Source organism: Sceloporus undulatus, chromosome 11 (assembly GCF_019175285.1).
Source record: "Sceloporus undulatus isolate JIND9_A2432 ecotype Alabama chromosome 11, SceUnd_v1.1, whole genome shotgun sequence".
In the NCBI taxonomy this organism is placed as follows: domain Eukaryota; kingdom Metazoa; phylum Chordata; class Lepidosauria; order Squamata; family Phrynosomatidae; genus Sceloporus; species Sceloporus undulatus.
In genome coordinates this window covers 4,588,655-4,602,646 of record NC_056532.1, presented here as the reverse complement: position 1 = coordinate 4,602,646, position 13,992 = coordinate 4,588,655, and the positions used below count along the sequence as shown (strand labels likewise).

The window sequence follows — 13,992 nt, the reverse complement described above, 5'->3', positions numbered from 1 at the left end:
TCTCGTTTGTTTTTCTTTTCTTAAAAACCCCAAAGCGGTCCTTGTTCTCTTTTCAAATGAACGCGGGGATCTCTTCCGACTCTTGGAGGCAACCAACCCAGTTGGCTTTTAAAAATGTCTTTTGAGTTTCTGAATTCGAACCACAAAGTGAGGCCTCTTCCAGGAAAGGAGCTCCTTTTCCATTGCATTCAATCATGAGTTGGGCAGCACTTAAACTGCGCAGCGGTTAGCAGACTGCAAGTCCCATCATCCATCGCTGCTGGCTACAAGATAGTGAGAGCTGCAATGTAACTTCATCACGCTTGTCTGCAAGTCTTTTCTTTTTATAAGCACGCCATTACTGTCAGGGATGCTTCGATGGAGAGTTCCTGCATGGCAGAAGGGGGTTGGACTGGATCAGGGCCCTTGGGGTCTCTTCCAACTCTATGATTATAGACAAGAGTACCAAACGCGAAGGGTTTGGCCCTTTTTGGCTGCTGCCACTCGGTCGAGAGGCATCCTTAACGCCAAACCCATTCCAAAGATCAGACCCGGTTTCCTAACGGAGCTCTCTGGCCATTAACTCCATACGAGATGTTTTTTGGGGGACGTAACATCAGGGGACTATTGTACACAAAAGCGATGCTGCTCTTTTATTCCCAAAATGTGAAAAACCATCCAGCACCAACCAACTCTGTCTAAATTGAGTCCTTTTCACGGTCAATTTCATTGCAGAAGGCGCTGGTCATTTTCTAAGAACAAAAAGCCACTAATTCATCTTGGCGTACCTTCTATACACAAGTTTGCCCTCGCCTCGTTCTTCCTATTACCTTTAAGAAGTCCTCCAACCTCACTTAAGACGGTGAGCCTAACGCGGGGCAACCAGCCGCCTCTTCCGAATGCATTCCCAGATCCATTCTGGGGAGACCTGTTGAGCGGCCAGGCTCTCCTCCGCGCCGCCCATGATGTGGGTCGCCGACGCCCCGTCGAATTCCCTCACCAGGTCTCCGTCGTAGGCGATGAAATAGCGCCTGATCCTCCGGAAGTCCTCCACGGAAGGGGCCAGGTAGAGCTTCACCCCGGTGAAAATGTCCAGCAGCGTCGGCTGTTTAAGGTGTTATAGAGGAAGGAGAAAGGAAAGGAGAGGTAAGGGGAGAAACCTGAGACCCAGGCGCACTTTTCAATGGTCCCTGACAGAAGGGCTGCAAAGCTGAGATGGCAAAGGATGGCTTCTCCCTGTAAGTGGTGCCTAAGAATTGCTATGCTAAATTCTGCTTCCTGCACCTGTAAGTCCACTTCCAAAGACCTGCGCTGAGTTCTATCCAGCGTTTTTTATTAAGACAGGCGTTAAAATTGTTGTCATTCTTAAAGTGGCTTTAAGGGATGCCCAGCTTCACTTCAGTCTTTTAATGCCAGCTAAACTTCTTTGCTGGCACTCTGAGGGCATCACTATCTCACAAGGGACGCAGCTCCGGGTCTTAATGCCTTTCTCTCTGCGCATACGCAAAGCGGCTCCTTAGCTTTCCAGATCGCCTTCTCTGCAAGAAAACAGTAGCAGGGCTCAAGGCCTGGTGTCCCCCAATCTTGCCAACTCAAACCCTTTCCAGCACATTTTGTCTTTCGCCTTGCCAAGGGCCAGGGTCCTGTTGGCGTCTCAGGCATGCCTGTTTCCTATGCAACTGGTTGGATGTTGCCTGTCTGATAGGAAATGGCTGTATTCAGTTCAAGACTGGGGAAGCTGGATGCACATGCGCAATGGACATGCGCATTTAGTTGGCTGTGCAATGTTGCAACTGAGAACAGGATTCAGGACTCAGATACAGCCTTCCAAGTTTAAACTAAAACCCAGAATATCTTTATCATCTCACTGGCGCTGGGGCTAACCCTCCTCAGACCAAAAGGCCATGATGTACAGTGCTTTATTTCCAGTATTTTAGATAGATAGATAGATAGATAGATAGATAGACAGACCGACCTCTGCCTTGGCCTATATCAAAGGGTCTCAGAGCAACTTGCAATGAAATAAATCTGAAGCCAGTTTGAAACAGGACTCTTACCTTCTTCTTTTCTCCCTCCATCTTGGAGGCTTTCCTCTTTTCTCCTCGTTTCTCCTCTGCTTTCTTCAAAGGGGATCTTTCAGCTGGTTTGGGAGCTGTAAAAGGAGGGGAAAAACCAGCATGGAATGTTTTCTTTCCGTTTAAAAGGATTTCACCAGAAGATAGTCACAGTTGCGTTAGTCTGGACTATCAGTATGCAAAAAGGGGGTCTTGTACCACCGTTGAGACTAACAGAGCAAAACGGTTGGTTAAAATCACACCTGCAGGGATTAGGGATCCCTTCGGTGCTTCAAAGTCTCCTCTTCATACGGTGCTCTGGATGGACTAAAATGAGCTCCAGGAGAATCTGAAGACAAGAGTATAGAGTATTGGGGAATCCTCAAAGGTCCAGATTCACTGCCCCAATGACCTGGGAGCTGGCACTGTTCAAGGGAGGTTGGCAAGCAAATGTCCTCCCCAAACTCACCTTCAGGCTTCTTGGCTTTTGCAGGTGATTTGCCGGCCTGTGGCTTTGGAGCTGGGCGCGGGGCAGAAGGTTTCGGCTGCCCCTCGTTCTCCCCGCTGCTGCCGGCCGTGGAGTTGTCCTCCTCCGCTGCCACGACCGTGAAGTCCGACTTGGCTTTGGAGAGCTGGTACAGTTCCTGCCCCCCAAAAGACCAAGCAATCCCCCCATTAATAAACGAACCACCAGCCCAGAACCTGACTGCAGACTGACACGCATAACCGGGACTTGGAAAAACTTCCTTTACATCCAGGTCCAATCCCCAACTCATGCTTGGAAAGGATCCTAAATTGTTGCCTGAGGCCCTGGACCAAGGGGAGGACACAGGCTTTGTCTGTTTCCAACAACCTCAGAACAAATGTGCTCCATTTGACCAACCTTGGAAAGAAAGGGGTGCATTCTGAAGCAGCAAGTCACAACCAAGCAGAACTTGGGGGGGGGGGAAATTACTTTTTTGGGAGGTAATGACAATGCCCATAATCCCCCAAAGGCTGGTACTTAGAATCAGAGAATTGGAAGAGACGACAGGAACAATCAACCCAACCCCATTCTTCCATGCAGGAAGACATAAGGTTGTCATCTAAACACTGCTGGGAGTCGCCATCTGCCAAACCATCTCTGCTGTGCTGGCTAGGAAGGGGATCCTGGGATTTCCCATCCCAAACTAGGACCTCTTTCCTCCCCAAAGCTGCAAGCATCTCACTCGGAGTTGAGGGAGTGTGGTCGCCGTGGTCCAGTCCTTGTCATCCCGGATCCGGGTGCAACGGGGGAAGCGGATGGAGATCCCATCGGCGGTGTGGGCCTCAGCTTTTGAGAACTCAGCGCCTGTGATCTCCCAGACTGGCGCTTCCTAAAGCAAAGCACAATGACCGTAGAGAGAGTCACCTTCGCCAAACACCAGGCACATATCTGGGCTCATGAAATGCCAAGACGTGTTGAGGAGGCACCCAGAATTCTCCGTAGATGGGTTATCCTTCTTACACAAACACAAAGGCACACAACTGCCCCTTCCCACCCAGATCTGCCAGGCCACTTACCTTTGGATCTGGAACAATAAAGTCTGGATAGTAGTTCTTATTAATCTTGAGCCAGCTGGGGATTTTACTGGGGTCCTAGAAAGCAAAACACACACAGAGACACTACAAAACGGTAATTCCGTTTCTGTAGCAAACCAAGAAAATACTCCGAAGCCAAAAAATCAAGGATTTGATCTAAGGATAACAAAAGGCCAACGCTTCTTCAGGCGCTGGCCTAAGAGAATGACGTGGGACATTTATTTCTCTAGCTTGATCCCAGTTGGTAATTCGGTCAGGTGAAATGCGCCCTTCAGGGGTGAGAAATGTAAGGACCTTGAGCACTAAATAACATGCTTAATGGTGAAGAATGATGGGAGCTACAGTCTCAACATCATTTGTAGGGCCACACGATTACCAGCCCTCAACACAACCATGCTCCCTTCCCCATGACACTATCGTCGGTTTTGGCTCAAGTCCTTAAAGACCCCTCCATGGACCCACAGATAAAACGTGACCACGAGGTCTCCTGAACGCCAACCTTGCTGATCTTCACCATGTCCAGTTCCTTCTGCAGCCGGGCGAGAGTGGCGTCATCATGCCCACCGGCACATTTGGTCACCGTACACCACTTCTGGCTGTCGGGATCATAGCATCCCATGAGGAAGATGGACATCATGCCACCTGCGAAGACACCGACACAAGCATCTTTCATCAGAACGTCAACTTCACAGAGATTTTAAAGCCCTGGCTGCCAACACTAAACAACCGCTTCCCTTGCCCCTGGTAGCACCTAGCTTTTAAGGTGGGCTTTTGGGTAGGTTGGATTGGGAGACGAACTGTAGGTTTTAGGGGGCGTTTGCAATCACAGCAATGGCGCCACAATCGTAAAATGGAAAAAGCAAAATGTTCTGAGGTCACAAGCCTGGCTTACGACATTGTATCTACCCAGCAGGATGCCAGTCCTTACAAGTTAGAATGAATGCAATATAAGGGACCCACCTTTGCTGCCTTGGCCATAGAAAGCCCCTAAGACCACCAGATCTGCTGTGTCGGCCATTGCGCCTTCGTTCAGGTAATCCTTCTTCACTTTGAGCCAGTGCCGCTTCCCTGGTTCGTAGATGCTCTGGGAAAACCAAAGCAAGGAGAGGTGAAGAAGAAGGTGTTAGGAAGAAAAAGGTGGCCCATCAAGGCTACTTTGTGGGGGCCTTTTATCTCTCCAGAGCATGAGTTTTTTCTGACACAAAGATAAGGTGTGCATGAAATTCCTCTCTCAAAAGCCCATGGAGTAGCAACACTCCTTTGAAATAGGTTGCAGTGTCCTCCTAAATAATGACCACTGGTTTTCTGGCTAGGGATTATGGGAACTATAGTCCATGGCATTCAGAAAGCATCTGCTCTGGGTTTTGGCCGTTTAAATGTGCAATTTCCCCAAGATACTGTGCCTGTCACATTAAGCAGGTGATTGAACACTGTCTCCCATTGAACATCTTCAGTTTCCACAGCCTTTTGTGGCCCGCGCACATGGCAAAGTGTCCTACCTTCACATCTTTGAGTACCAGTCCTTCCAGCCCTTCTCGGATGACTCGGTTGATCATGTCAGCGAGGTCCAACGCTTTCTGGAAAAGAGAAAGGCAAACAAAAGGTTGAAAAGGAGGGCCTGGGATTAGCTCCTGCTCCCCAATACTTATGAAATGTTGATCCTGAGATGGAGCAAAGAGACAGCGAAGGGCGTCAAAATTGCTTCTGCTTGTATACCCCATCTGCCTTATTTATAGGGTGGTATCAAGTAGTTCCCTTTCCCTGAGGACAGCCAGGTGAAACTAAACAGAGATTAAGTTTGTCTCAATTGCAAGGCTAAGGTAAGCTTTGTGCCAGCTTCAGATTTTTGGAGTTCAACCCCTGTGGCCACCTCTCTTGGTGAATTATGTGACGTAACAAATATCTACTGAGGATCAATGTGGTCCTTGCCCTCTTCCCCAAAAAGCTTGGGGCATTTGGGTTTTGTTATCTGGGATCCACGAAGAGGTGGAGGAGAGGAGAGCTGAGACTTCAACAGTCTCCTCTTATTCACAGCCATCCCATTTTAAAGCTCCTCCGTGACCAGTGATGTTCTTCCATTACTCCACTGTCTTGTTGGGTGACAAAGGTATTGGGGGGATCACTATAATCCTGAATTAAAACCTGGGGAGGATTAGGGGGACACCAGCTGCCCCTGTCCACACCACTTCTCTGTGGGACCCACCGTGACGTGCTTCATCTCAGAGAAGAGAATCCGGTTGGGGATTTCCACCATGTTGTCGTGGAGAAACTTGCGGCGTTCCTGCAAGGGTCTGGTGGAAAGACAAGGAATGACATGGCGGCAGAAAGAGGGGGAGACAACCGTTACTACCAGCGATTCTTCCCTTCCCTCTGTCCCCTTCTCCTATATTTTTATATCTGAATTCTTTGGATTGCTAGCGTATTTAGTACCAAAAAGGTAATCTCTGCAACCTTTGCACTTGCAACCGGTCTCCCTGGAATGAGCTGGGTGAGATAGACGGATGGAAAGACAGGTGAGCAAAATGTGGTCCCACAGGTAAGACACCAAAGAGTCGCACCCACCTGTCCATCAGGCTGACATCGTTGAAGAAGATGCAGTCGAAAACAAAGAGGCAGACGTTGGCATCCTGGAAGGCTGCTTTCTGCAAAGGAGAGGGGAGGTCAGTTAGCGCAGAGATAAACCAGCCAGGGCAAAATGACACAGAATGACACCAAATCTAAATATGTTTTGGGGTTGATGGGAGCTTTGAGAGACGTCTGGTTCACTGCACTGAATTCACGTTCCTCGCTTTCTCCCTTCCTTTTCGCAGTGGCCAATGAAAACCCCATAAAGCCCAGAGCCCTCCTTTGCCATGCTTCTGCAGAAACAATTTCTCAGATTCACGCATCTAAACCTTGAAGTTCCATGAAGCCATCCTGGCTAAGAGCCATTGCCAGAGTCTGTCTTCTGAAGCAATGTTTGATTGCCAATTCTTATTTATGGCCCAGAGCTGGTAAGACGATTCTTCGGCCCTTACCTTATGCACCCCGAGAGTCCCAAAAGGCAATGGCTTCCCCGTCTTGGTGTCAATCAGGAGGACCTCCGCATCCAGGATCATGCTGTGACCCCCCGGGAACGCCTTGGGGATGTAGTCCTTGAAATGGGCCACCTGCACAAAGAGAAGGGAATGAAGAGCGGGCAGACGGTGTCCTATCAAATACTTACCCTTCTGCTCCCGAAAGAATGGTAGAAATGGAAAACAACCTTCAGCTAGTCCAACCCACCATCGCTGCAATCTGAACTGGGTTCCTCTCTGGGCTGCTCTAGGTGCCAGGATCCCATGGGGCCACACCAGGAAACAAAAGCTGTTCCGCTAACCTTGTGAGGTAGGACCGGCTTGAGGCTGCGGCTGAAATAGTTGAAGTGTTCGCCTTTCTTGTGCACTTGAACCCGCTCCCCGTCGTACTTGATCTCTGAGTACATCCCGTTGGGACACTTCTTCATGGCGTACTCGATCGACTTGCAGGCTTCGGCCTTGACGGGACGAGAAAAGTAAGAGAGAGAGGAAGACCCCATAACATCTCATCAGGCTCTTTTCCCTGGACCCAACAACGCTGCCCAGGAATTGTGCAATATTCCAGGTATTTCTGGACTACTGCCACCAAGAAGGCCCTGTCTGTCCCCCCCCCCCAAGCCTCCCAGTGAAGCCCCTCTTTACCAGCATGGGTTGGACGGGGGTCATCAGCGTCGCCTGGACACTGAGGGTCTTCTTCAGCCCTGGCACCTTCTGGGATTCCTGTTGGTTCTTCAGCACCCTTTCCACCACATCATGGAGGTTGCGCGATGCTTTGAATGCCTCATATGCGTTCGGGTCCAAAGCATCGAGTCTGGGAAGGAAGAAAGGAAGGAAGGAAGGAAGGAAGGAAGGAAGGAAGAAAGAAAGAAAGAAAAAAAAATTAAAAGGGTGAAACAGAAATCACACTCTCTGCATCTTATCTCTTTGGTCAAGACCCCTTCCCCAATCAAAACCCTACAGTTCTGTTGGTGCAGCTTTGGACGGCATTGGCCCTTTTTGCTCTATTTAAACTTGTGGCCTATTGTTCTCATATTGTTATTTTATACATTCTCCCTAGAGAATAGCCTCCTGCACCCTGCCCCAAAAGAGACATGTGCACATACAACCCAGAATTACACACACACACACACATATATATATCACTAATGGGATCCTAGCATTTGGGTCCAAGTCTGCTGCTGCTATTGCTATTGTTATGTGCCTAAAAGTCAACTTTTGACTTGTGGAGGCCCTCTCCTTGGGTCTCCTTGGCCAGATATATATATATTCAGAGGAGGTTTGCCTTTGCCTTCCTCTGAGGCTCCTGGATGGGTTTCCCTTAGGGATTCGAATCCTGGCCTCTCAGAGGGGTCCTGGTGCCGGAAAGTCGAGAGGGAACCTGGCCCAACTTACACGTGTTTTGCACCAGCGTTCATCTTCAAGTCATGCTTGATCAGCCGGATGAGGCACTTCAAGTCGTTGGCCGTACACCTGAGAAAGAGATGTTCAGACCGAGGTGAGTGAGGAATGAGGGTCTTATTCTGAAGGAACAAAGTAAGTTAAAAATCAAGAAAAGAAGAACGCTGGATATATCTGGGACTTCATACTATACTTCAGCCATCTCTCCTGGCTTAGAGAAGCCTGGGGAGAAGGATATAGAGGAGAATGCATGCATGCCTTATCTCTTCCCCGCTTCTTCGGTCTCCCCTGCACCTGAACTCAAGGCTCACACAAGCTTTTCATACAGACACACATACACAACCCTAACCGCACCTGCTTGCAACTTCCTGCAGCAAGTTTTGCTGGTCATCCTCCTTGGTCAGGCTGGAGAGGCGGGTGAGGAAATCGTCCACCTCTTGGATGGTCAGGAGGCTCTTAGCAGCCGGTGGGCAGGACCTGCTTTGCTCAAAGAAGATCCGCACCGTTTCGGAAACATCTCCCTGTTTTCCCATTAAACAGAATGAATAAAGATAGTCATTTACTAAGAGAACCATGATGGGGAAAAGCAGATTGGGAGGATGTTTTCTCAAATCCCAATGAGGCTGTCCTGCTGGAACGCTCAACGGTGGGAAATTGGACCTCTTCACTTAGAGCAGTGATGTCCAAACTCTGGCCTTCCCGGTGTTTTTGGACTCCAGCTCCCAGAATCCCAGATCATTAGCCAAGATGGCAGAGGCTTCTGGGAGCTGAAGTCCAAAACACCTGGAGGGCCAGAGTTTGGACATCGCTAACTTAGAGGATACCTGAACTGTGGCACTAGATATAGAAGATGGCTGTCATCTTGGATGGCTTTAAAAGCAAAACGGATAAACTCGGGGCGGATGGAGCCATTAATGGCTACTACTCAGGATGGCTTATGCATCACTTCATGTATCACAGAATTAGAGTTAGAAGAGACGCCAAGAGGTCATTAAGTCCAACCTCATTCTGCCAAGCCAGAAGACACCATCAAAGCACTCCATATGACAGATGGCCATCCAGCCTCTGTTTAAAAACCTCCAAAGATAGATACTCCATTACTCTCCACTGCCTTTGTTACAAGCTGGAACATCAGACCTCCCCAAGACTCCATTTGGCACAGCAAACTGACATGCGCCTGTTGCCGATACGCGTCTCTTCCCTCACCTGTTCCAGGTCTCGGACCATGTCCTCTTGGCTGCAGTTGAAAATCCGGCTGAAGAGCTTGACGATCTGCTTGTCGTTCAGGTTATAAACACTCTTGATGACCCCCGGCAGCAGCAGCTTCACGGTCAGGTAGAGATCCCCATGGAAGCCATCTGCAAAAGGTGTGAATGCTTTTGAGATGCGTGGGAGGAAAGGGACCCCAATCCATGTCAGGGGACTGCAGATCCTAGGCAGGACTAACCCACAAGAGGCATGTTCACTGTCAGCCAACGGAGACCCATAAATCACCGTTTGCTGGGGGACCTCTGACCAAGAATTCAAAAGGGTCTCCATACAAGGGGAAAGACAGGGGCAGGTGAGGGGCAGAGGTGGGCCAGGTAAGGCACTGGCTGTTTCGGCAAAGGAAAAACCTATGCGCCTCCTTGGGAGAACCCAGCATCCCGGACTTCCCTGACTGGAGCCTATCCAAATGTGCTGGACTGCATCTATCATCATCCCTAAACCAGGATGCTGGACTAGGGCCAGTGGTAGTAATAACAACAACAACAACAACAACATTTATGTGTCCCTCTTGAGGATCAAGGCGGGTAGCAGCAGAAGTTAATGGTTCCCAAACATCCTCCAGATGTTTTGGACTTAGCTCTGGGTGTTGTCTAGGTGTCTGGGGCTTCTGGGAACTGAAGTCCCAAAACCCAGGAGACCAAAGTTCTGGATCAGGCTTTTGTCGGGGTGTGTATGTGTGCGCATGTATGTGCCGTAAATATGTATGTGCCACAAAAACCAAGAGAGGCGAGGCAAAGGGACGCACCACCAGAGGTCCCCTTCTGCAGGAAGTCCTGGATGATCTGGGTCTTGACGTTGTAGCTGGGCTTCTCAGCCACCGAGGCGCAGAGCTTCCGAAACTCCCGCAGGAGGCAGTCCTTGTGTTTGGGGTCACTCCGCTGGACGGATAAACTGGGCTTCTGGGAAGATCCGGCGCCGGTCCCTCCTTCAGATGATCCGCCTGGTTTGGCTGAAAGAACAGAGACTTTCACTGCAAAACCAGCACAGGTTGGACCTATTATCCCCTGCATTGTTTTTTGGGGAGGAAGTGAGGTTTTTGGACTACAGAATCCACACAGAACTTTCAGTAGTTCAAAGATGATGATGATAACAATAATAATGTAACCCTTCCATCCTCTTATCCAACCCAACCCATAAACTTACATATTATACATCTAACACTACAATCTTTAAAACCTAAAAACCATTAAACCACCATCTGCCAAGCGACTGTGTTGAATGCACATCACCAAAGTAATATGTGGCAAGCAACAATATTTCCCACAAGGTCTCTCACGCACCTGCAAAACCCGAGAATTTCTTTGGCGAGGGATCCGAAGGAACCACCGCCGCCGCCGTTTTCTTAGGGGAAGTGATTTGACCGCTGGGCGAAATCTTTGCCTGGATGGCAGCCTTTTTCTTTGGTGTGCTCACAGTTTTGGAGGACAGATCTGCAAAGAGAGAGAGAGGTCAGCGTCACATGCAGTCGGCTGGGGGATTCTGGGAACGGTAGTCCTAAACTAACACGTTTCCTCCTAAACCCTGGCTATGAAGGGGCATCTCCTTCTCCCTGGTGTCCATCTCACCCGAGATGTGCTGGTTGCTCACCTCCTTCTTGGGGTCCTCCAGTTCCTCCCAGTCCTCCAAGTGTCCAGGTGGGCTGGAGGATTTGGGGAGTGGTAGTCCTAAACTGACTTTTTAACAGCCCCCCAAACCTTGTCTGTTTATAATTTCATAGAATCCTAGAGTTGGAAGAGAGCCCAAGAAGGGCCCTGGTCCAGCACAACCCCCTTCTTCTGCCATGCAGGAACTCTCCATCAAAGCACCCCCCATTGACAGATGGCCATCCAGCCTCTGTTTAAAGACAGCCTCCAAGGAAGGAGACTCCACCATATAAACCTGCTTTATTTATATGCCCTCTTTCCACCAGGCTGGGGCCCAAGTCGGCTTCCATAACCTTGGCTACTAATGCCCCCACCCAGACATGCCAGTTGATCAAGTCCTTCTGGAGGTCCTGCAGTTCTTCCCATCCCTCCAAGTGGCCTGGAGGATTCTGGGAGTGGTAGTCCTCCACGGACCCCTTAGGGTCCCCTCCTTGCCTGCGATGTGCTGGTTGATCATCTCCCTCTCGGGGTCCTGCAGTTCCTCCCATCCTTCCAGGTCGGTCAGGTCCTCGATCTTCTTGGTGGTGGCCCTGGCCCTCTCCAGCTTCTCGAAGACGCACTTGACGTGGTACCACTCCTTCATGTCCCCTCCGGACTCCGTGAAAGGGTTGGGCACCACCTTCCCGATGCGCACCATCCCCTTCAGGATCTTCTCCTTGCACTTCTTGCAGCCTGCTGTGCCGCGCTTGGCGTAGTCCACGCAGTAGCGCTGCTCCGCCATGCCAGAGGCCGAGGGCCGGGTGGCCGAAGGTCCAATGGACAGAGGCAGGGGAAAGCCCCAAGGGAGGGACTGGGGGACCCTTTGGGGGCGGAGGAGAGCGGCGAGGGGCGGAAGGGGGGCTCAGCGGCGTCAGGCGCAGGATCCTCTCAAAGGCCTTGATTGTCCGGAGGACGAGGAGAAGCGGCATGCGGCGTCACCTGGAGCCAAGCTCAGCCATGCTGCAAAGGAGACAAAATGGAGGGCAGTGAGTATGGTGGGAGGATAAAATGGAGGACAGTGAGTGCGGTGGGAGGACAAAATGGAGGACAGTGAGTGCGGTGGGAGGACAAAATGGAGGATGGTGACAGAGACCAAGCTCCAAAAGACATACTGCAAAGACTGGGTTTACCTGCCCTGGCTCAGTGCTAGAGAATTCTGGGAATTGTAGTTTTTGTGAGACATTGAGCCTCACCTGTCAGAGAGAGAAAGAGAGAGAGAGCTCTGGTGGCACAATAAAACTACAATTCCCAGGGTTCCCAGAGCAGTTAAAGCAGTCTCAAACTGGGTTCTCTCTGCAGAGTGTTTAGGACTCACCTCACCTGATCCCTCCAATGGCTTAAGCCACGCCCCTCAGGGAAAGGACAGTGACGTTGCGGGCAAAGCCACGCCCCTAAGTGGGCGTGGAACACCCCTAAGCCACGCCCTCTGGGGAAGGGCACAGTGCAGAAGCCCAAGCCCCGCCCCTCCCCTGGGCTCCCTGCACTGAGAGTGAATAAACGGAGAAGAGGGAATGAAGGCATCCCTGACTCCTAGAGCCACCCCCGATCCTTCCTCATCTTTCTTCACTTACCGCCGCAGCCCCTTTAAATCCAGGCCCGCCGGCCGTCAAAGGGCCGCATGCGCACAAAGGCCCGGGGAAACGCGCTCTCTGCGTGACGTCACCGCGAAGCCCCGCCCCCACTGGCGATTGGGCGGCAAGGGAGCCGGAGGCCACGCCCCTCCGAATCCTGGGTCGGAGTGTCTTTGCTTGGAAAAGTTACTTCTGCAGGACTACCGTCCCAAAAAGTAACTTTTGCATGGTCTGGGAGAGCCGCCGGCAAATGCTCTCTCTCTCTCTCTCTCTATATATATATATATATTAATATATATAAGTTAATATAATATACAGATTTTGCAAAATAGGTTCACACGTATATATATATATATATACATACATACATATACATACATATATTGCTATATATTTTAATATATAAATTTATTATAATATATATACCTTGCAAAATATGTTCATATATATATATTGCTATTTAAATATATATTAATATATATTTTAATATATATATATATATTGCAAAATTTTACATTTTAATATCTATATTTTGCAAAGTATGTTCATATAAATATACTGTATATATGTTCATATGTGAGTGTGTAAATTTAGTGCTCTGTCTGTGTGTGTATGTATATATATATATATCTTTTTATATCTATATCTATATCTATCTATACATATATACACACATATAAAGAGATGTGTGTGTGTGTGTTTGTTTTTCTCTTCCTGCTTTTGAACCAGAGGCCTTTTTGCCCCCAAAGAGCGAGCCCCTGCTGCTGCTGCTGCCCCCTCTTTAAAGAGCAAGGCAAGCTCTCTCTCTTCTTCCTTCCTTCCGCACTGCAGAGAGAGAGAAGTAGCCCACTTGGAGAGGCCTTGGGGGCTCAATGCTGCCAGGGAAGAAGGCTGGGCAAAATGGAGGGGGGTTTCAGGGCTGCTCATTTTGGGGAAACTTCTTCACTGCCACCGCCATCAAGGGCAGGCCACACTCTCTCAGCCTCAGTGGTTCCCAAGGACCTTTGGACTTCAGCTCCCATTGTCCCCGGCTGTAGGCCAAATTGGGGAGCTTTCTGAAGTCCATTGCTGTAGACCAGCCATCCCCAAACCAAGGGAAAGGGAAGCCATCATGCTCCCAAATGTGGCCCCTGAGGCTGACTGAAGTAGTGCTCTTTGGTGTGTGTGATGTAAGGTACCTTTAAGACACAGCCCTTAGTCATATCAGCTGTAGTGTATATATACTATTAAGAGGGTTGGAGAGGGTTTGATTGTTCTCTCTTCCTCATCTCACTCTCCTGGGACTGGCTGTGCTGAGTAGCCTAAGGATGAATAAACTTACTGCTCCTACATGAAGATTGGACTCTGTGTGGATTCTTATAAGATTGGATTCCAACAGCAGACATCACAGTGTGTTTTGTTCTGTTTGGCCTCTGTCTGTTTCTCTTTTGCTCCTCTCTTTGTTTCCATTTGGTTCATGCTGATTTCTCTTTCTCTCTATTGT

General features: G+C 49.5%; 1 protein-coding gene across 1 annotated transcript; it reads right to left on the bottom strand.

Annotated features, from left to right (window-relative positions):
* Positions 1 to 609: 609 nt before the first annotated feature.
* Positions 610 to 12,611, bottom strand: LIG3 (DNA ligase 3). The gene is made up of 20 exons (XM_042442638.1): positions 12,510 to 12,611; positions 11,395 to 11,898; positions 10,597 to 10,746; positions 10,062 to 10,265; positions 9,254 to 9,405; positions 8,402 to 8,568; positions 8,042 to 8,119; positions 7,292 to 7,460; positions 6,952 to 7,107; positions 6,611 to 6,742; positions 6,156 to 6,235; positions 5,797 to 5,884; positions 5,093 to 5,170; positions 4,554 to 4,677; positions 4,093 to 4,235; positions 3,576 to 3,650; positions 3,242 to 3,388; positions 2,503 to 2,677; positions 2,037 to 2,131; positions 610 to 1,084 (listed from the first exon to the last, which is right to left on the bottom strand). The coding sequence occupies exons 2-20, from the start codon at positions 11,678 to 11,680 to the stop codon at positions 848 to 850; spliced, it is 2,736 nt and encodes a 911-aa protein (XP_042298572.1). The 5' UTR covers positions 11,681 to 11,898; positions 12,510 to 12,611; the 3' UTR covers positions 610 to 847.
* Between the last annotated feature and the right edge of the window lie 1,381 nt (positions 12,612 to 13,992).